Source organism: Moschus berezovskii, chromosome 9 (assembly GCF_049115385.1).
Source record: "Moschus berezovskii isolate FMDL1 chromosome 9, NW_MosBer_1.0, whole genome shotgun sequence".
Classification (NCBI taxonomy): domain Eukaryota; kingdom Metazoa; phylum Chordata; class Mammalia; order Artiodactyla; family Moschidae; genus Moschus; species Moschus berezovskii.
This window is the reverse complement of record NC_142468.1, coordinates 102721264-102735924: the sequence shown is the minus strand read 5'-3', so window position 1 is coordinate 102735924 and position 14661 is coordinate 102721264. Positions and strand designations below refer to the sequence as shown.

Genomic DNA, 14661 nt, shown 5'->3' with positions numbered 1-14661 from the left:
TTAGGAGACCTTCCTCCAACTCAGGAGCTGACTACTCAGTCTCCTCATAGCCATCTTCATGTCCCTGTTTCTCAGTGTGTAAATTGCAGGATTCAGGATGGGTGTAACCAAAAAGTCTAAAATGGCAAGAAACTTATCCACTGGGACTGTGGGAAATGGCCACATGTAAACAAAGATGCATGGTCCAAAGAACAAAACCACCACAGTGATGTGTGCTGACAGAGTAGAGAGGGCCTTGCGCAAACCACCTGAAGAGCGTTTCCATACAGTGACCAGAATGAAAACATAGGAGATGATCAACAAGAAGAAATTACCCATGGATATGAACCCACTGATAGCAATAACCATGAATTCCATTTTGTAGGAATCTATGCAAGCAAGCTTGATAAACCAAGGAAGGTAAAAGTAAAAGCTGTCGATTTCACTAGGACCACAGAAAGGCAAATGGATCACAAAAGCTAACTGGACCACTGAGTGAATGAGGCCAATAGCCCAAGCACCACACACAAGCAAAAGGCACACCCGTGGGCTCATGATGGTCAGGTAGTGCAGGGGCTTACATATGGCCACATATCGGTCTAAGGCCATGGCAGTGAGCAGCACCATCTCAGATCCACCCAGGGTGTGAAGGATAAATATCTGGGTGACACACCCCTGGAAAGATATGGTTTTGTGCCCAGAGTACAGGTCAGAGATCATCTTAGGAACTGTTAAGGTAGAAAAACACAAATCAATAAATGAGAGGTTGGCTAAAAGGAAGTACATGGGGGAATGTAGATGAGGGTCAAAGGTCACTGTTAGCACAACAAGAAAGTTTCCTAGAACAATTATTACATAAAACACTGTAGAGAAGGCAAGGAGGAAATGCTGCACTGGTCTGGAGGTAGAAAGCCCCAGGAACACAAATTCAGATACTGAAGAGTAATTTGCTTTACTCATTGACTTTGTGAATGACTTTTACCTGAAAGGAACAAATAAAATTAGTTACAAAGGAACATGCCAGAGATACTGAAAGAAGTAGACATCATTGTGCTTCAAATTCTGATATTAAAGAAATTCTTCACTCTGGTTCACAAAATGTCTTTTAAAAATTAATACAAGAGTTTATTCATTATCAAATACTCATTGAGAAGCTACCATGAAGACCTCACATATTCTTGGCACTGTGCCACATTCTGGGGTAAAATGCGGTCTGTCATTAACATAGTTGTGAAGCTAGGCATTAAGTAACTGCTTACATAACCAGGTGAATAAAAAGGTGCTATAATATTTGAAAAAAAAAAAAAAAGTGCTTAGAGGACTATAAGAGCTCATTGTCATGTCATCTACCCTGACCTGGAAGATGTTCATGGTAAGATCTATGTGAGGAATAGAGTTAAGTAAATGAGGAAGAATAGGAAAAGTGATCTATCCAGAGGAAAGTGATCTTTCCAGAGGAAAGGTATGAAAACTATTGTGAAGACAGCCAGTATAGGTCTGACCAAGTTAAAATTCCACAGGTGTGTTAAGAATTTGATCCATATTTTAGAAGTGATTGAACCCCACTGAGGCAGAATAGTGACATATCATATTTGTGCTTTAAAAAATTTACAGTAGCTGCAAAGTAAAGAATTTAATAAATTAATTAAACTTAAAATCTTTTTGCACAGCAAAGGAAATCATAAACAAGATGAAAACACAACCTTCAGAATAGGAGAAAATATTTGCAGATGAAGCAACAGACAAAGGATTAATCTCCAAAATACACAAGTAGCTCATGCAGCTCTGTTGCTGCTGCCGCTGCTGCTGCTAAATCACTATCATGTGTGTGTATGTTCCTCGGTTCTTTGTCTCATCACAACAAAGATTTGGAGTGACGGACATTAAAGCCCCCTCGGCGTGTCACAGCTCTCGGGTCTTGGACAGATGGTATCATAGCTCTCAGGTCTCTAATGGACCGTGTTATAGCTCTTAGACAAATCAGTGTTACAGCTCTATTTTATTTAGAAGATAGTAGGAAAATCCATCTTCGAGGCGTGAGGGCATGTCAGTACAAAGACGCAAAGAAAAGAGCAGCCCAGCGCGTGGGGGAGAGAGAGAGAGCTAGCTTTGGCTCCTCTTTTTATATGCTTTTTTCCCCCAGGCCTGTCCTATGTAAATTGGGCCAGCCAGGAGTGTTGTTTGTTTTACTTGAGGTCCTCACTCCAGTCCTCGGACCTTCCTTTCTTCTATTTTCGTGGGCTTTTCCCTTTCTTGTGTTTTGGCCACCGCCATTTTGGACTCCTTTTCCCTATTCTACCTACATAACATAAGCATGAGGTGGCCAAAGTATTGGAGCTTCAGCTTTAGCATCAGTCCTTCCAATGAACACCCAGGACTGATCTCCTTTAGAATGGACTGGTTGGATCTCCTTGCAGTCCAAGGGACTCTCAAGAGTCTTCTCCAACACCACAGTTCAAAAACATCAATTCTTCGGCGATCAGCTTTCTTCACAGTCCAACTCTCACATCCATACATGATCACGGGAAAAACCATAACCTTGACTAGACAGACCTTGGTTGGCAAAGTAATGTCTCTGCTTTTTAATATGCTATCTAGGTTGGTCATAACTTTCCTTCCAAGGAGTAAGCGTCTTTTAATTTCCTGGCTGCAATCGACGAGTTGACTCACTGGAAAAGACTCTGATGCTGGGAGGGATTGGCAGTGGGAGGACACGGGAACGACAGAGAATGAGATGGCTGGATGGCATCACCGACTCGATGGACATGAGTTTGAGTGAGCTCCAGGAGTTGGTGATGGACAGGGAGGCCTGGCATGCTGTGATTCATGGGGTCGCAAAGAGTCGGACACGACTGAGTGACTGAACTGAACTGAACTGAACTGAACATAAGCATATGCCCACATTGCAAATCATGCCAAAAAAAAAAAAAATTACAGTTTAAGATTCAAAATCTAAAGTATCTATACAAGTTAAAAAAATAAATGTGGGGAAATAGTCATTAAATATAATGACAAACCAAAATAATATGGAGTTGTTATTATGTTTGCAGAAAACTGTCAGAGTTAAAAAAAAACTCTGAGGCTGTGAGGACACAGACTCTCATACTATGTAATTCAAGAGTACAAATTCATACACCTTCTCCAGAACACAATTTCAAAATTTATATCAAATATTTTAAAATTGCCTTATAATTAAGACTCCCATTACAAGAAATTTTTCTCAAGGTAATAACAAAACGTGAGATAAAATACTTAGCTATTGTGGCAAATGTTACACAACCATGAGAAAATTTAAAATTGTATATAACCTAAATTCAAAATAATAAGAAATTAAATTTTAATAAAATAGTTCATTCAAATGGGAAAACCACTCAACTTAATAAGTAGAAAAATATCATGAAAATTTTTATAATGAAACTTAAATTTTAAAAAGCAGCATATAAAATAAAATTATAGAAAACATAATTTCAGAAACTTAAGCCTGAAAAATATACATAAAGGATAAGTAAAAGAATATTGATCTCAGTGTGTGCATGTGTGTGTGTGCACGCATGTATAACTATCTGTTTGAATCATATGAAATTGATGTTTCACTAGATTAAAAAAGTAAAATATCAATTTTAAAGGGTTCTAACTGTGATTCACAGGGTCGCAAAGAGTCGGACACGACTGAGCGACTGAATTGAACTGAACTGAACTAATATATTAATTTCTTTTTGACCTTATAAGGTTTTCTAAACTACCTTTCCTTTATATAACCAAACATTATTAATGCTTATTCCACACCTGAATTGAATACCATGTGTCCCCGACTTGTACTACCACCATCAAGCTTTCATCCAGGTTTTCACCACTAACACATATTCTTTCCCAGATCATCACTTCTCTTTATGCCCCTGTGCATCATGCCCAGTTTCCAGTTTGGGCACAGCCTGCACCACATAGGCAAGTAGGAGCACCACCATGGAAACATATAGCCAACAACAGATTTGAGAGCAGCCAGGCTAGGCAGAAATGAGCTTCCTGAGGGTTATGGAGATGAAGCAGGTATTGTAGCCAAAATAAAACATGACAGGGGTGATATAGGAGACCCTGACAAAAAGGCACCAGATTTAGAATTTTATAGACAATAACTGGGTAAATCAGAATAGAACTGAACAGAAGAAATGGGACTATCACTGAGGTTACTGATATTGATATAGTATAGTAAAAAGCAGTGATATAATTCTATACTACAGAGACCTAAAGTGAAAAATCTTGTAGAATAAAATCAATAGCATGATTCTATTTGTATGCATGTAAAAACACCTTAAAGAACAAATGTTTAACCTTTAAGAAATATTACTATAGTAAACTCTGAAGGCTGGGAAAGGTTGGGGGCGGGAGGAGAAGGGGACGACGGAGAATGAGATGGCTGGATGGCATCACCGACTCTGTGGACATGAGTTTGAGTGAACTCCGGGAGTTGGTGTTGGACAGGGAGGCCTGGCGTGCTGTGATTCATGGGGTCTCAAAGAGTCGGACACGACTGAGCGACTGAACTGAACTGAACTGAACTGAAACTCTGAATGAGTATATGTGACTTGAACTTCCTAAAATCCTTACATCTGCATTTTAGATAACTTTTACAAAGAATTAACATTTGTAATAAAAAAAACATAAATTTTGTAAAATAGAAATAAAAATTCAATATGTTGACCATATTAAATGAAAAAAATATAACACAAATATTGAACATAATGAGATGAAAGTTTACAAAGAGATGGTCAACTCTTTTCTGAGTCAAAACTATCAGTATAACAAAAATTCTAAGGAAGGTTCCATCTTGAGGTGTAACATTTGCATATTTATGTTTTAAACACCGTCTTTTCTGGAGGCATGTGTGTGCAGGTATATTGATGTATTTCTTGATTGATTAAGAATTGAGATGGGCTTTTTTAAAGGAGAATAAACAAGAAAAAATAGGTAAGCTATTGAGAGTAAAAGAAATGATAGAATGCAATCTAAGAGTTACCTGATTGCTTATCGTCCAGCCTAAACTCTTTCAATAACTTTACTCCTTTACAAAAGTTCAGATTCCTTCATATACCTAATCTATCCTCTGTCTTCCCAGGAGGCACTAGAGGTAAAGAACCCATCTGCCAATTCAGGGGACATAAGAGATATGGGTTCAATCCCTGGGTCAGGAAGATCCCCTGGAGCAGGAAATGGCAACCCACTCCAGTATTCTTGTCTGGAAAATCCCATGGACAGAAGAGCCTGGCGGTCTACATCCATAGGGTCACAGAGTCAGACACGACTGAAGTGATTAAAACACACACACACATTCTCTATCTCTAGTCTCACAGCTCATTCTCCCTTACCCCTACAGAGTACACTCCAACTTTCCGGAACTACTTGGATAAGCCTATTTTGTTAATGTTAGTTATCTTGTTTGCTTAAGACTGAATTGACAAGTGCATGCTCTTAGTTCTGTGGACTGCTTCTCACCTGTAAGTACAATCCATGCAAAACTCCCTCTTTCCTTCCAGTGAAACTGACCTTTTTCTTTTATGTGGTCATGTCATGCTGTGCTGTGGGGAAAATTGGGCCTTGCTCTGGTGAGCAGGACCATACTAATCAAATCTTTAATTCAATTTTTTGCTGATGGGTGGCGCTGTGTTCCCTCCATGTTAATTGTTTGGCCTAAGGCAACCCAATCCTGGAGTCTGAAATCTCTATGATAGGGTTAGAGGCTCTATGGTAGGGGGTGGCGGCCAGAGGTGCTACCCCAGTCCCGAGGTCAGGGGAGGCGGCCCAGAGGAACGACCCCACGTCGGAGAACAGGAGGGGCAGCTGTGAGGAGATACTCCTCTTCCGAGGTAAGGAGCAGCAGCCGCGCTTTGCTGGAGCAACTGTGAAGAGATACCCCATGACCAAGGTAAGAGAAACCCAAATAAGACAGTAGGTATTGTGAGAGGGCATCAGAGGGCAGACACACTGAAATCATAATCACAGAAAACTAGTTGATCTGATCACACGGACCACAGCCTTGTCTAATTCAATGAAACTAAGCCATGCCGTGTGGGGCCACCCAAGATGGGGCGGGTCATGGTGGAGAGGTCTGACAGAATGTGGTCCATTGGAGAAGGGAATAGCAAACCACTTCGGTATACTTGCCTTGAGAACCCCATGAACAGTATCAAAGGGCAAAATGATAGGATACTGAATGAGGAATTCCCCAGGTCGGTAGGTGCCCAGTATGCTATTGGAGATCAGTGGAGAAATAACCCCAGAAAGAATGAAAGGATGGAGCCAAAGCAAAAACAATACCCAGTTGTGGATAGGTGATAGAAGCAAGGTCTGATGCTATAAAGAGCAATATTGCATAGGAACCTGGAATGTTAGGTCCATGAATCAAGGCAAATTGGAAGTGGTCAAACAGGAGATGACAAGAGTGAACGTAGACATTCTAGGAATCAGTGAATTAAAATGGACTGGAATGGGTGAATTTAACTCGGATGACCATTATATCTACTACTGTGGACAGGAATCTCTTAGAAGAAATGAAGTCAACAAAAGAGTCCGAAATGCAGTACTTGGATGCAATCTCAAAAACGACAGAATTATCTATGTTCATTTCCAAGGCAAATCATTCAATATTACAGTAATCCAAGCCTACGCCCCAACCAGTAATGCTGAAAAAGCCGAAGCTGAATGGTTCTATGAAGACCTGCAAGACCTTTTAGAACTAACACCCAAAAAAGATATCCTTTTCATTATAGGGGACTGGAATGCAAAAGTAGGGTCAGAAACATCTGGAGTAACAGGCAAATTTGGCCTTGGGGCACAGAATGAAGCAGGGCAAAAGCTAAAAGAGTTTTGCCAAGAGAATGCACTACTCATAGCAAACAGCCCCTTTCAACAACACAAGAGAGGACTCTACACATGGACATCACCAGATGGTCAACACCGAAATCAGATTGATTATATACTTTGCAGCCAAAGATGGAGAAGCTCTGTACAGTTAGCAAAAACAAGACCAGGAGCTGACTGTGGCTCAGATCATGAACTCCTTATTGCCAAATTCAGACTGAAATTGAAGAAAGTAGGGAAAACCACTAGACCATTCAGATATGACCTCAATCAAATCCCTTATGATTATAGAGTGGAAGTGAGAAATAGATTTAAGGGACTAGATCTGATTGATAGAGTGCCTGATGAAATATAGATGGAGGTTCACGACATTGTTCAGGAGACAGGGACCAAGACCATCCCCATGGAAAAGAAGTGCTAGAAAGCAAAATGACTGTCTGAGGAGGACTTACAAATAGCTGTGAAAAGAAGAGAAGTGAAAAGCAAAGGAGAAAAGGAAAAATATAAGCATCTGAATGCAGAGTTCCAAAGAATAGCAAGGAGAGATAAGAAAAACTTCCTCAGTGATCAATATAAAGAAATAGAGGAAAACAACAGAATAGGAAAGACAAGAGATATCTTCAAGAAAATTAGAGATTCCAAGGGAATATTTCATGCAAAGATGGGCTCGATAAAGGACAGAAATGGTATAGACCTAACAGAAGTGGAAGATACTAAGAAGAGGTGACAAGAATACACAGAAGAACTGTACAAAAAAGATCTTCATGACCAAGATAATCACGATGGCATGATCACTCACCTAGAGCCAGTCATCTTGGAATGTGAAGTCAAGTGGGCCTTAGAGAGCATCACTACGAACAAAGCTAGTGGAGGTGATGGAATTCCAGTTGAGCTATTTCAAATCATGAAAGATGATGCTGTGAAAGTGCTTCACTCAATATGCCAGCAAATTGGGAAAACTCAGCAGTGGCCACAGGACTGGAAAAGGTCAGTCTTCATTCCAATCCCAAAGAAAGGCAATGCCAAAGAATGCTCAAACTACCGCACAGTTGCACTCATCTCACACGCTAGTAAAGTCATGCTCAAAATTCTCCAAACCAGGCTTTAGCAATATGTGAACCGTGAACTTCCAGATGTCCAAGCTCGTTTTAGAAAAGGCAGAGGAATCAGAGATCCAATTGCCAATATCTGCTGGATCATGGAAAAAGCAAGAGTTTCAGAAAAACATCTATTTCTGCTTCATTGACTATTCCAAAGCCTTTGACTGTGTGGATCACAACAAACTGTGGAAAATTCTGAAAGAGATGGGAATTCCAGACCACCTGACCTGCCTCCTGAGAAACCTGTATGCAGGTCAGGAAGCAACAGTTAGAACTGGACATGGAACAACAGACTGGTTCCAAATAGGAAAAGGAGTATGTCAAGGTTGTATATTGTCACCCTGCTTATTTAACTTATATGCAGAGTACATCATAAAGAACGCTGGGCTGAAAGAAACACAAGCTGGAATCAAGATTGCCCGGAGAAATATTAATAACCTCAGATATGAAGATGACACTACCTTTATGGCAGAAAGTGAAGAGGAACTCAAAAGCCTCTTGATGAAAGTGAAAGAGGAGAGTGAAAAGGTTGGCTTGAAGCTCGACATTCAGAAAACTAAGATCATGGCATCTGGTCCCATCACTTCATGGGAAATAGATGGGAAAACAGTGGAACAGTGTCAGACTTTATATTTTGGGGCTCCAAAATCACTGCAGATGCTGATTGTAGCCATGAAATTAAAAGATGCTTACTCCTTGGATGGAAAGTTATGACCAATCTAGATAGCATATTAAAAAGCAGAGACATTACTTTGCCAACCAAGGTCCATCTAGTCAAGGCTATGGTTTTTCCAGTGGTAATATATGGATGTGAGAGTTGGACTGTGAAGAAAGCTGAGGGCCAAAGAATTGATGCTTTTGAACTGTGGTGCTGGAGAAGACTCTTGAGAGTCCCTTGGACTGCACGGAAATCCAACCATCCATTCTAAAAGAGATCAATCCTGGGTGTTCATTGGAAGGACTTATGCTAAAGCTGAAACTCCAATACTTTGGCCACCTCATGCGATGAGTTGACTCACTGGAAAAGAGTCTGATGCTAGGAGGGATTGGGAGTAGGAGGAGACGGGGACGACAGAGAATGAGATGGCTGGATGGCATCACCGACTCAATGGACATGAGTTTGAGTGAACTCCGGGAGTTGGTGATGGACACGGAGGCCTGGCGTGCTGTGATTCATGGGGTCGCAAAGAGTCGGACATGACTAAGTGACTGAACTTGGCCACCTGATATGAAGAACTGACTCATTTGAAAAGATCCTGATGCTGGGAAAGATTGAGGGCAGGAGGAGAAAGGGACAACAGAGGATGAGATGGTTGGATGGCATCACTGACTCTATGGACATGAATTTGAACAAATTCTAGGAGATGGTGAAGGACATGGAAGCCTGGCATCCTGCAGTTCATGTGATTGCAAAGAGTTGGACATGACTTAGCAACTGAACAACAACAATGTGTTGTGCAAGCATAATGTTTAGGATGGGTGCGTGCGTGTTAAGTTGCTTCAGTCATATCTGACTCTTTGCGACCCTATGGACTATAGCCCACCAGGCTCCTAAGCCCATGGGATTCTCTAGGCAATACTGGACTGGGTTGCCATGCCCTCCTTCATGGGATATTCCTGACCCAGGGATTGAATCTATGTCTCTTATTCTTCTGCATTGCCAGGTGGGTTCTTTACCTCTAGTGCCACCTGGACTATCTTGTATGACATCTATCACACATATGAGTTCCCCAAGGACAGATAATATATTAACAAACCCTGGCCCATAGTAAGTGTTCAATAAATGCTTTTGAATTCATGGATAGATGGATGAACGGATGTACAATTTGATGATAATAGATTTTTGGTTTAATATTTTATCATATTTTTGAACTTGTCCATAGAAGGATTTTGTTTTTGTTAATTAAAACATTGTTTTAAGTAACCATCAGTGTAAATTACTTCCTCACAACTTGCCTGTCACTTTATCATTAGCCAAGAAATTGAATCCAACAAGTTTAAGGGTGATTCATTCAAAGGATGATTTAAATCCAAACTGACTTTTGAAGCATACATGGGCATCTTGTTTAAATTAATTTTAACAAAAAAGAATTGATAACAGGAAATTCAAATAGCATCATATCCCACAGACCAACAAGTAGCAGCAAGTCAGAAAAAAGAGAGACCTAACAAGTGTACAGTCCTGTTGAAACATGCTGTACTAAAGAAACTGTCCTCAGGGCCTATTGTCAAAAACCACGTCTTTTAGAAGCTGGGATACACAGATAGTGGGGCTTGGTCCTGAACATGGTGATGACATTCCCTCTAGGTACTGCACTGTCCAGGTGAGTTTTAATTTATTATTTACTAGCTAAATATTTATTTAGCCGTCTGTGTCCGACGTTTCTTTTTTTTTTTCCTTAGGAAGCACATTACAATAGGTTTCAGAGTCCTCCACACAATTTTAATTTCTATTTATCCACCCATCTCTGAATCCTATCATTCAGAGAACTTCTAGACCTCACATCCTAAAGCACTCCTCACTGCAGCTTAGAGCCACACTGATTGCTTCTAATCAATTTTTGATTCTCATTAAATGAAGCAGGAGCCAGAAACTCCTGATACAGAAGCAATGAATGTTGTGGACCATATACAAGTAATGACCTGGTTATATTCTTCAGTCATTATCATATTAAGTGCTTTCCTTTATTTCTTAAAACTATCTCTAACCTGAATGGTGGGTTTATCTACCACATCCTCCTACTGATACCCACAATTATCTCAATGGATACTTCTCTTGTAAATTGTATACAAAGTTGGTTATTGCTACATGAGAAAATTGCCTTTCCCCAATAAAAATTGAAATGTAGAAAAAGTAAACAGAAAAGTGTTGCTATCCTGCAGTTTTACAATATTCATCACTTTATTCTACTAATCTTGATTATTTCAAAATGATCAGAATCATTTTGCTGTACAACAGAAACTAACATAGCACTGTAAATCGATTATACTTTTAAAAAGATCAAAACATTTATGAAAATGTACACAACTTTTTGCCTTTATTTAATTTCTTGGATGTGTCTTCCCTTTGTTATTACTCCTTTATCTTTTTAATACATGTTTTATATAAACAATTTGGTATTTTTTACTCTCAACTCCTCCTTAAATTTCTAAAACTAACTTTGGTATGCTTATATTAATTGATAGTCGTGACAATTGAAACAGTCTTCAGGAAATATTTTTTAATGTTGGTTTACTGACTCATTTATCCAAAAACTATGAAGTCATTGTAGATAATCTTAGAAATTTTTATCTGAAAAATATCTGTAGAAGTCTTAGTAAGAGATTCCTTCTGAATAAATCCCTTTCACTAAAATGTCTGTGATCTACCCAATAATACCCAAATATATTGTCCATACCACTGAAGAAATGTTTCAAGTATGGAGTACATGTTTATAAACATTTCTAATGCCTGTGCAATGCAAAAAGATCACTATGAGAATTCTATAATGTATTTACATGTTGAAATTATGCTTTTAATTAGAGGAATGAAAGCTTCTGTTTTCTTCTTCAATTTATTCTGTGAGGAAAAGAGTAATAAAATACAATGAAGGAACACAATGTGATCCTGGCAATGAGGACGCAGAATCACTGAAAGCCTCCTTCATTTCTGTTTTCATTCCCCTACTGAGCTGAATTACACTCTCCTTGACTTGTGTCCAACAAGATTCTCTGACCAGAGGTTTTGTTGCCTTCTACAAGTCAACCCTCTGGGAAAGTATGAACATTTTTCTAATAATTTGGATCCACTGATTTGTGAACCTCAAACAACTTTTTCTGTTCCTAAATAATGAAGTTTCCAAGGTACTGAAGTATAACTAACTTACATAAAACATATATTTCTATCAAATAAGGTTCATGTCCATAATACATTTTTATTTCCAGAGGAGCATTCACTAAACCTGATATGGCTGGTAGAATACTGCTCATTTCACTCCTTTCCCTCCTACACTGCTCACCCACACGCACAATAACTGTCTCAAGGGTCACACATAGATTTTCTTAGGGTTTCGAGAACAGTATAATGTCAAGCCTGGGTAGAAAATCCAGTACTTTATGAAATACACTTGAAAAAAATAGAAACAACCAGCAGAATTCATCTGACCTAAAAGTATGTGATATGGAAAAAAAAAAAAAAAAAAACAGCTCTAATCTTAGTGAGCTTTCAAAAAACTTCGTGGCCCAATCCAAAGCAGTGCATGTAATAAATAACTGTACAAGTTGTTCAAGTCTCTCTTGCAATATGCTACAACCCAGACACAAAAATTTTTCCCGTAACTCAAGAGTATAATTCAGATGTTAGAACAACCCAAATAGCTTGAAACAATTTTCAGTTGTCCCTGCTAAACGTTATCACCCAAGAGGTATTCAGTAAATATTTATTGAATTGAAAAATAGAGAAAATTGAAAATTCTGAATTTTAGCAGACTACCAACTTTATATTGCTTGTTACTTACCAGATCAAAACAAACAAACAATATGAAGAAGAAAAAGGGTTAGTAGAAAGCAAAAACCTCATATATGCTGGTATCATTTAAATTTTTTTTTTCCATTTTTATGCCCCTGTGGTTCTTATTGGGACATCTAGAGTAAATTATGAGGCTTTCTTGGTGGCTCAGTTGGTAAAGAATCTGCCTGCAATGCAGGAGAGTTGGGTTCAGTCCCTAGGTTGGAAAGATCCCCTGGAGAAGGAAATGACAACCCGCTTCAATATTCTTGCCTGGGGAAATCCCATGGACACAGGCGCTTAGCAGGCTACAGTCCTTGCAGTCTCAGGAGTTGGATATGATTTAGTGACTAAACCACCAACAACTAGAGTAAGTTATAGCTGCTTCATCACAAACATCAGCTCTCAGTGACCACTTGATACTTTGGTGACCTAATAGTCCTCAGTCCATTCAACATGGGAATTCTGCCTTAAAATCCCCATGGGCTGAAGAAAGATGGAATATTAGAAGTTTGCTACAGAGATAAAGGAAAACAAAAAAATGTCTGTGCAACCAAGCATACCTGAGGAATCCTTTAGAATCAATATTTCCAGATAATAGAATGTCTATCAATTACCCTTGAAACTAATATCAGTGAACAGAGAATAGCTATGAATATATTAACTAAGCATAATTTAAAGTTCTATTGTGAAGGATATTTACATTGAAAGAGCTTAATTGAGAAACTCTGTGCATGCATATTCCTTTGAATGAAGTTAAGCCTCAGGTGAAGTAAGTAACTTGATTAATATCACCCTGCTTACTGTGGAGCCAAAACTAAAATCCAGATCTGTCTGATTTCAAAGGCCATGTAATTAACCACTATGCTTCCCTGTATATCATGGTGATAGCATATTAACAAAGGTTTGCAGGCTTGTGCAGTTTTTAAATCTTGAATCAATATGAAAAATGTCACATTTATAGCAAGGCTATGGAGTAAAACAGCAATATTCTCCTGACTTACTATATTAAGAATGAGAACTTATAACACATGATTCACATAAGTTTGGTAGCAAGACAGAGAAAAGAACTCATAATCTAACCCTGAGATTCTGCACTGATGCCAGACACACTAAATACCTGAAATTCTTCTCAGAAAAGAAATCTAGCAAATACAAATTTCAGTCACACACATCTTAATCATAGGTATTCAAAGCTATAAAAAGAATTCCTTTTAAACACATAGGTTCAACTGAAATAAATATGAAAAACTAATTGTTGTTAATGAAATTGCAATTAATTAATTTCCTGATACTAAATATTATGCCATTGTCTTCATAAAGCCTAATCTGGAGAGCTAAAAAGTAGCTGAGAAATTTTGTGATAATTGTTTAAAATTCTCACAGGAAGAGAAAGGACACAAAGTTGTGTTATTTTTTCAATCATGTTTATCCAAAGTGATAATCCAATGAGTAATTAATAATAGAAATTAGTCCCTAAATATGATAGAAGTCTAAAATATTAATTAATTAATTTAATTTTGATGAAGATAACAAATTATACATATATAAGCTTTCAAAAAATTATTACGGTTAAGGAGTGAGCTTTCTGTCACTAGCAGAATAAAGCAGAAATGAATAACGACCTGACAAAATTGCCATAGGGCAGTCCTGGTGACTCAGTCAGTAAAGAATCCATCAGCAACACAGGAAGCACCAGTTCAATACCTGGGTCAGCAAGTGCCCCTGGAGAAGGGCAGGACAACCCATTTCAGTATTCTTGCCTGGAGAATCCCATGGACTGCGGAACCCGGTGGGCTATAGTCCATGGGGTCGCCAAGAGTTGGACACAAGTGAACCAACTGAACATACATGCATAACTGCCATAGGATAAAGTTATGTCAAATGATTTCTAAATTTCAGAAGGGTTTATTAGTCATTAATGTAACTTCTCCTTTTGAAGTTTAATTTGGAATGTACATTTAATGGTAGATCAATACTTGGATAGTAAAATAATTTATTCATCCTCTATTGTTGAGCTGCAAAACACATTTCATAATCACTGATTTATATATTTTTAATTGTAAAATTTAATTGGAACTGTTTTATAATCCACCCAAAAAATAAGAAACAAAGAAGAAACAGAAAAACTAATCAATAAACCAATTATTCTATTTCCATGGCATAAAAAAAATTTTTGGACCGACTGAATTAGTTATGTATTGGATTGTAACATGACTTTTAAAGTGAGAAATGTTAAAG

The 14661-nt window shown here is 38.4% G+C and overlaps 1 protein-coding gene across 1 annotated transcript; it reads right to left on the bottom strand.

Annotated features, from left to right (window-relative positions):
* Window positions 1-939, bottom strand: LOC129562782 (olfactory receptor 4F6-like). Its single transcript, XM_055436214.2, has one exon. The coding sequence runs from the start codon at window positions 937-939 to the stop codon at window positions 1-3; it is 939 nt and encodes a 312-aa protein (XP_055292189.2).
* Between the last annotated feature and the right edge of the window lie 13722 nt (window positions 940-14661).

What these genes read in the sequence shown, in the direction of transcription:
- LOC129562782 (XM_055436214.2), bottom strand. Translation starts at nt 939, where the DNA reads ATGAGTAAAGCAAATTACTCTTCAGTATCTGAATTTGTGTTCCTGGGG.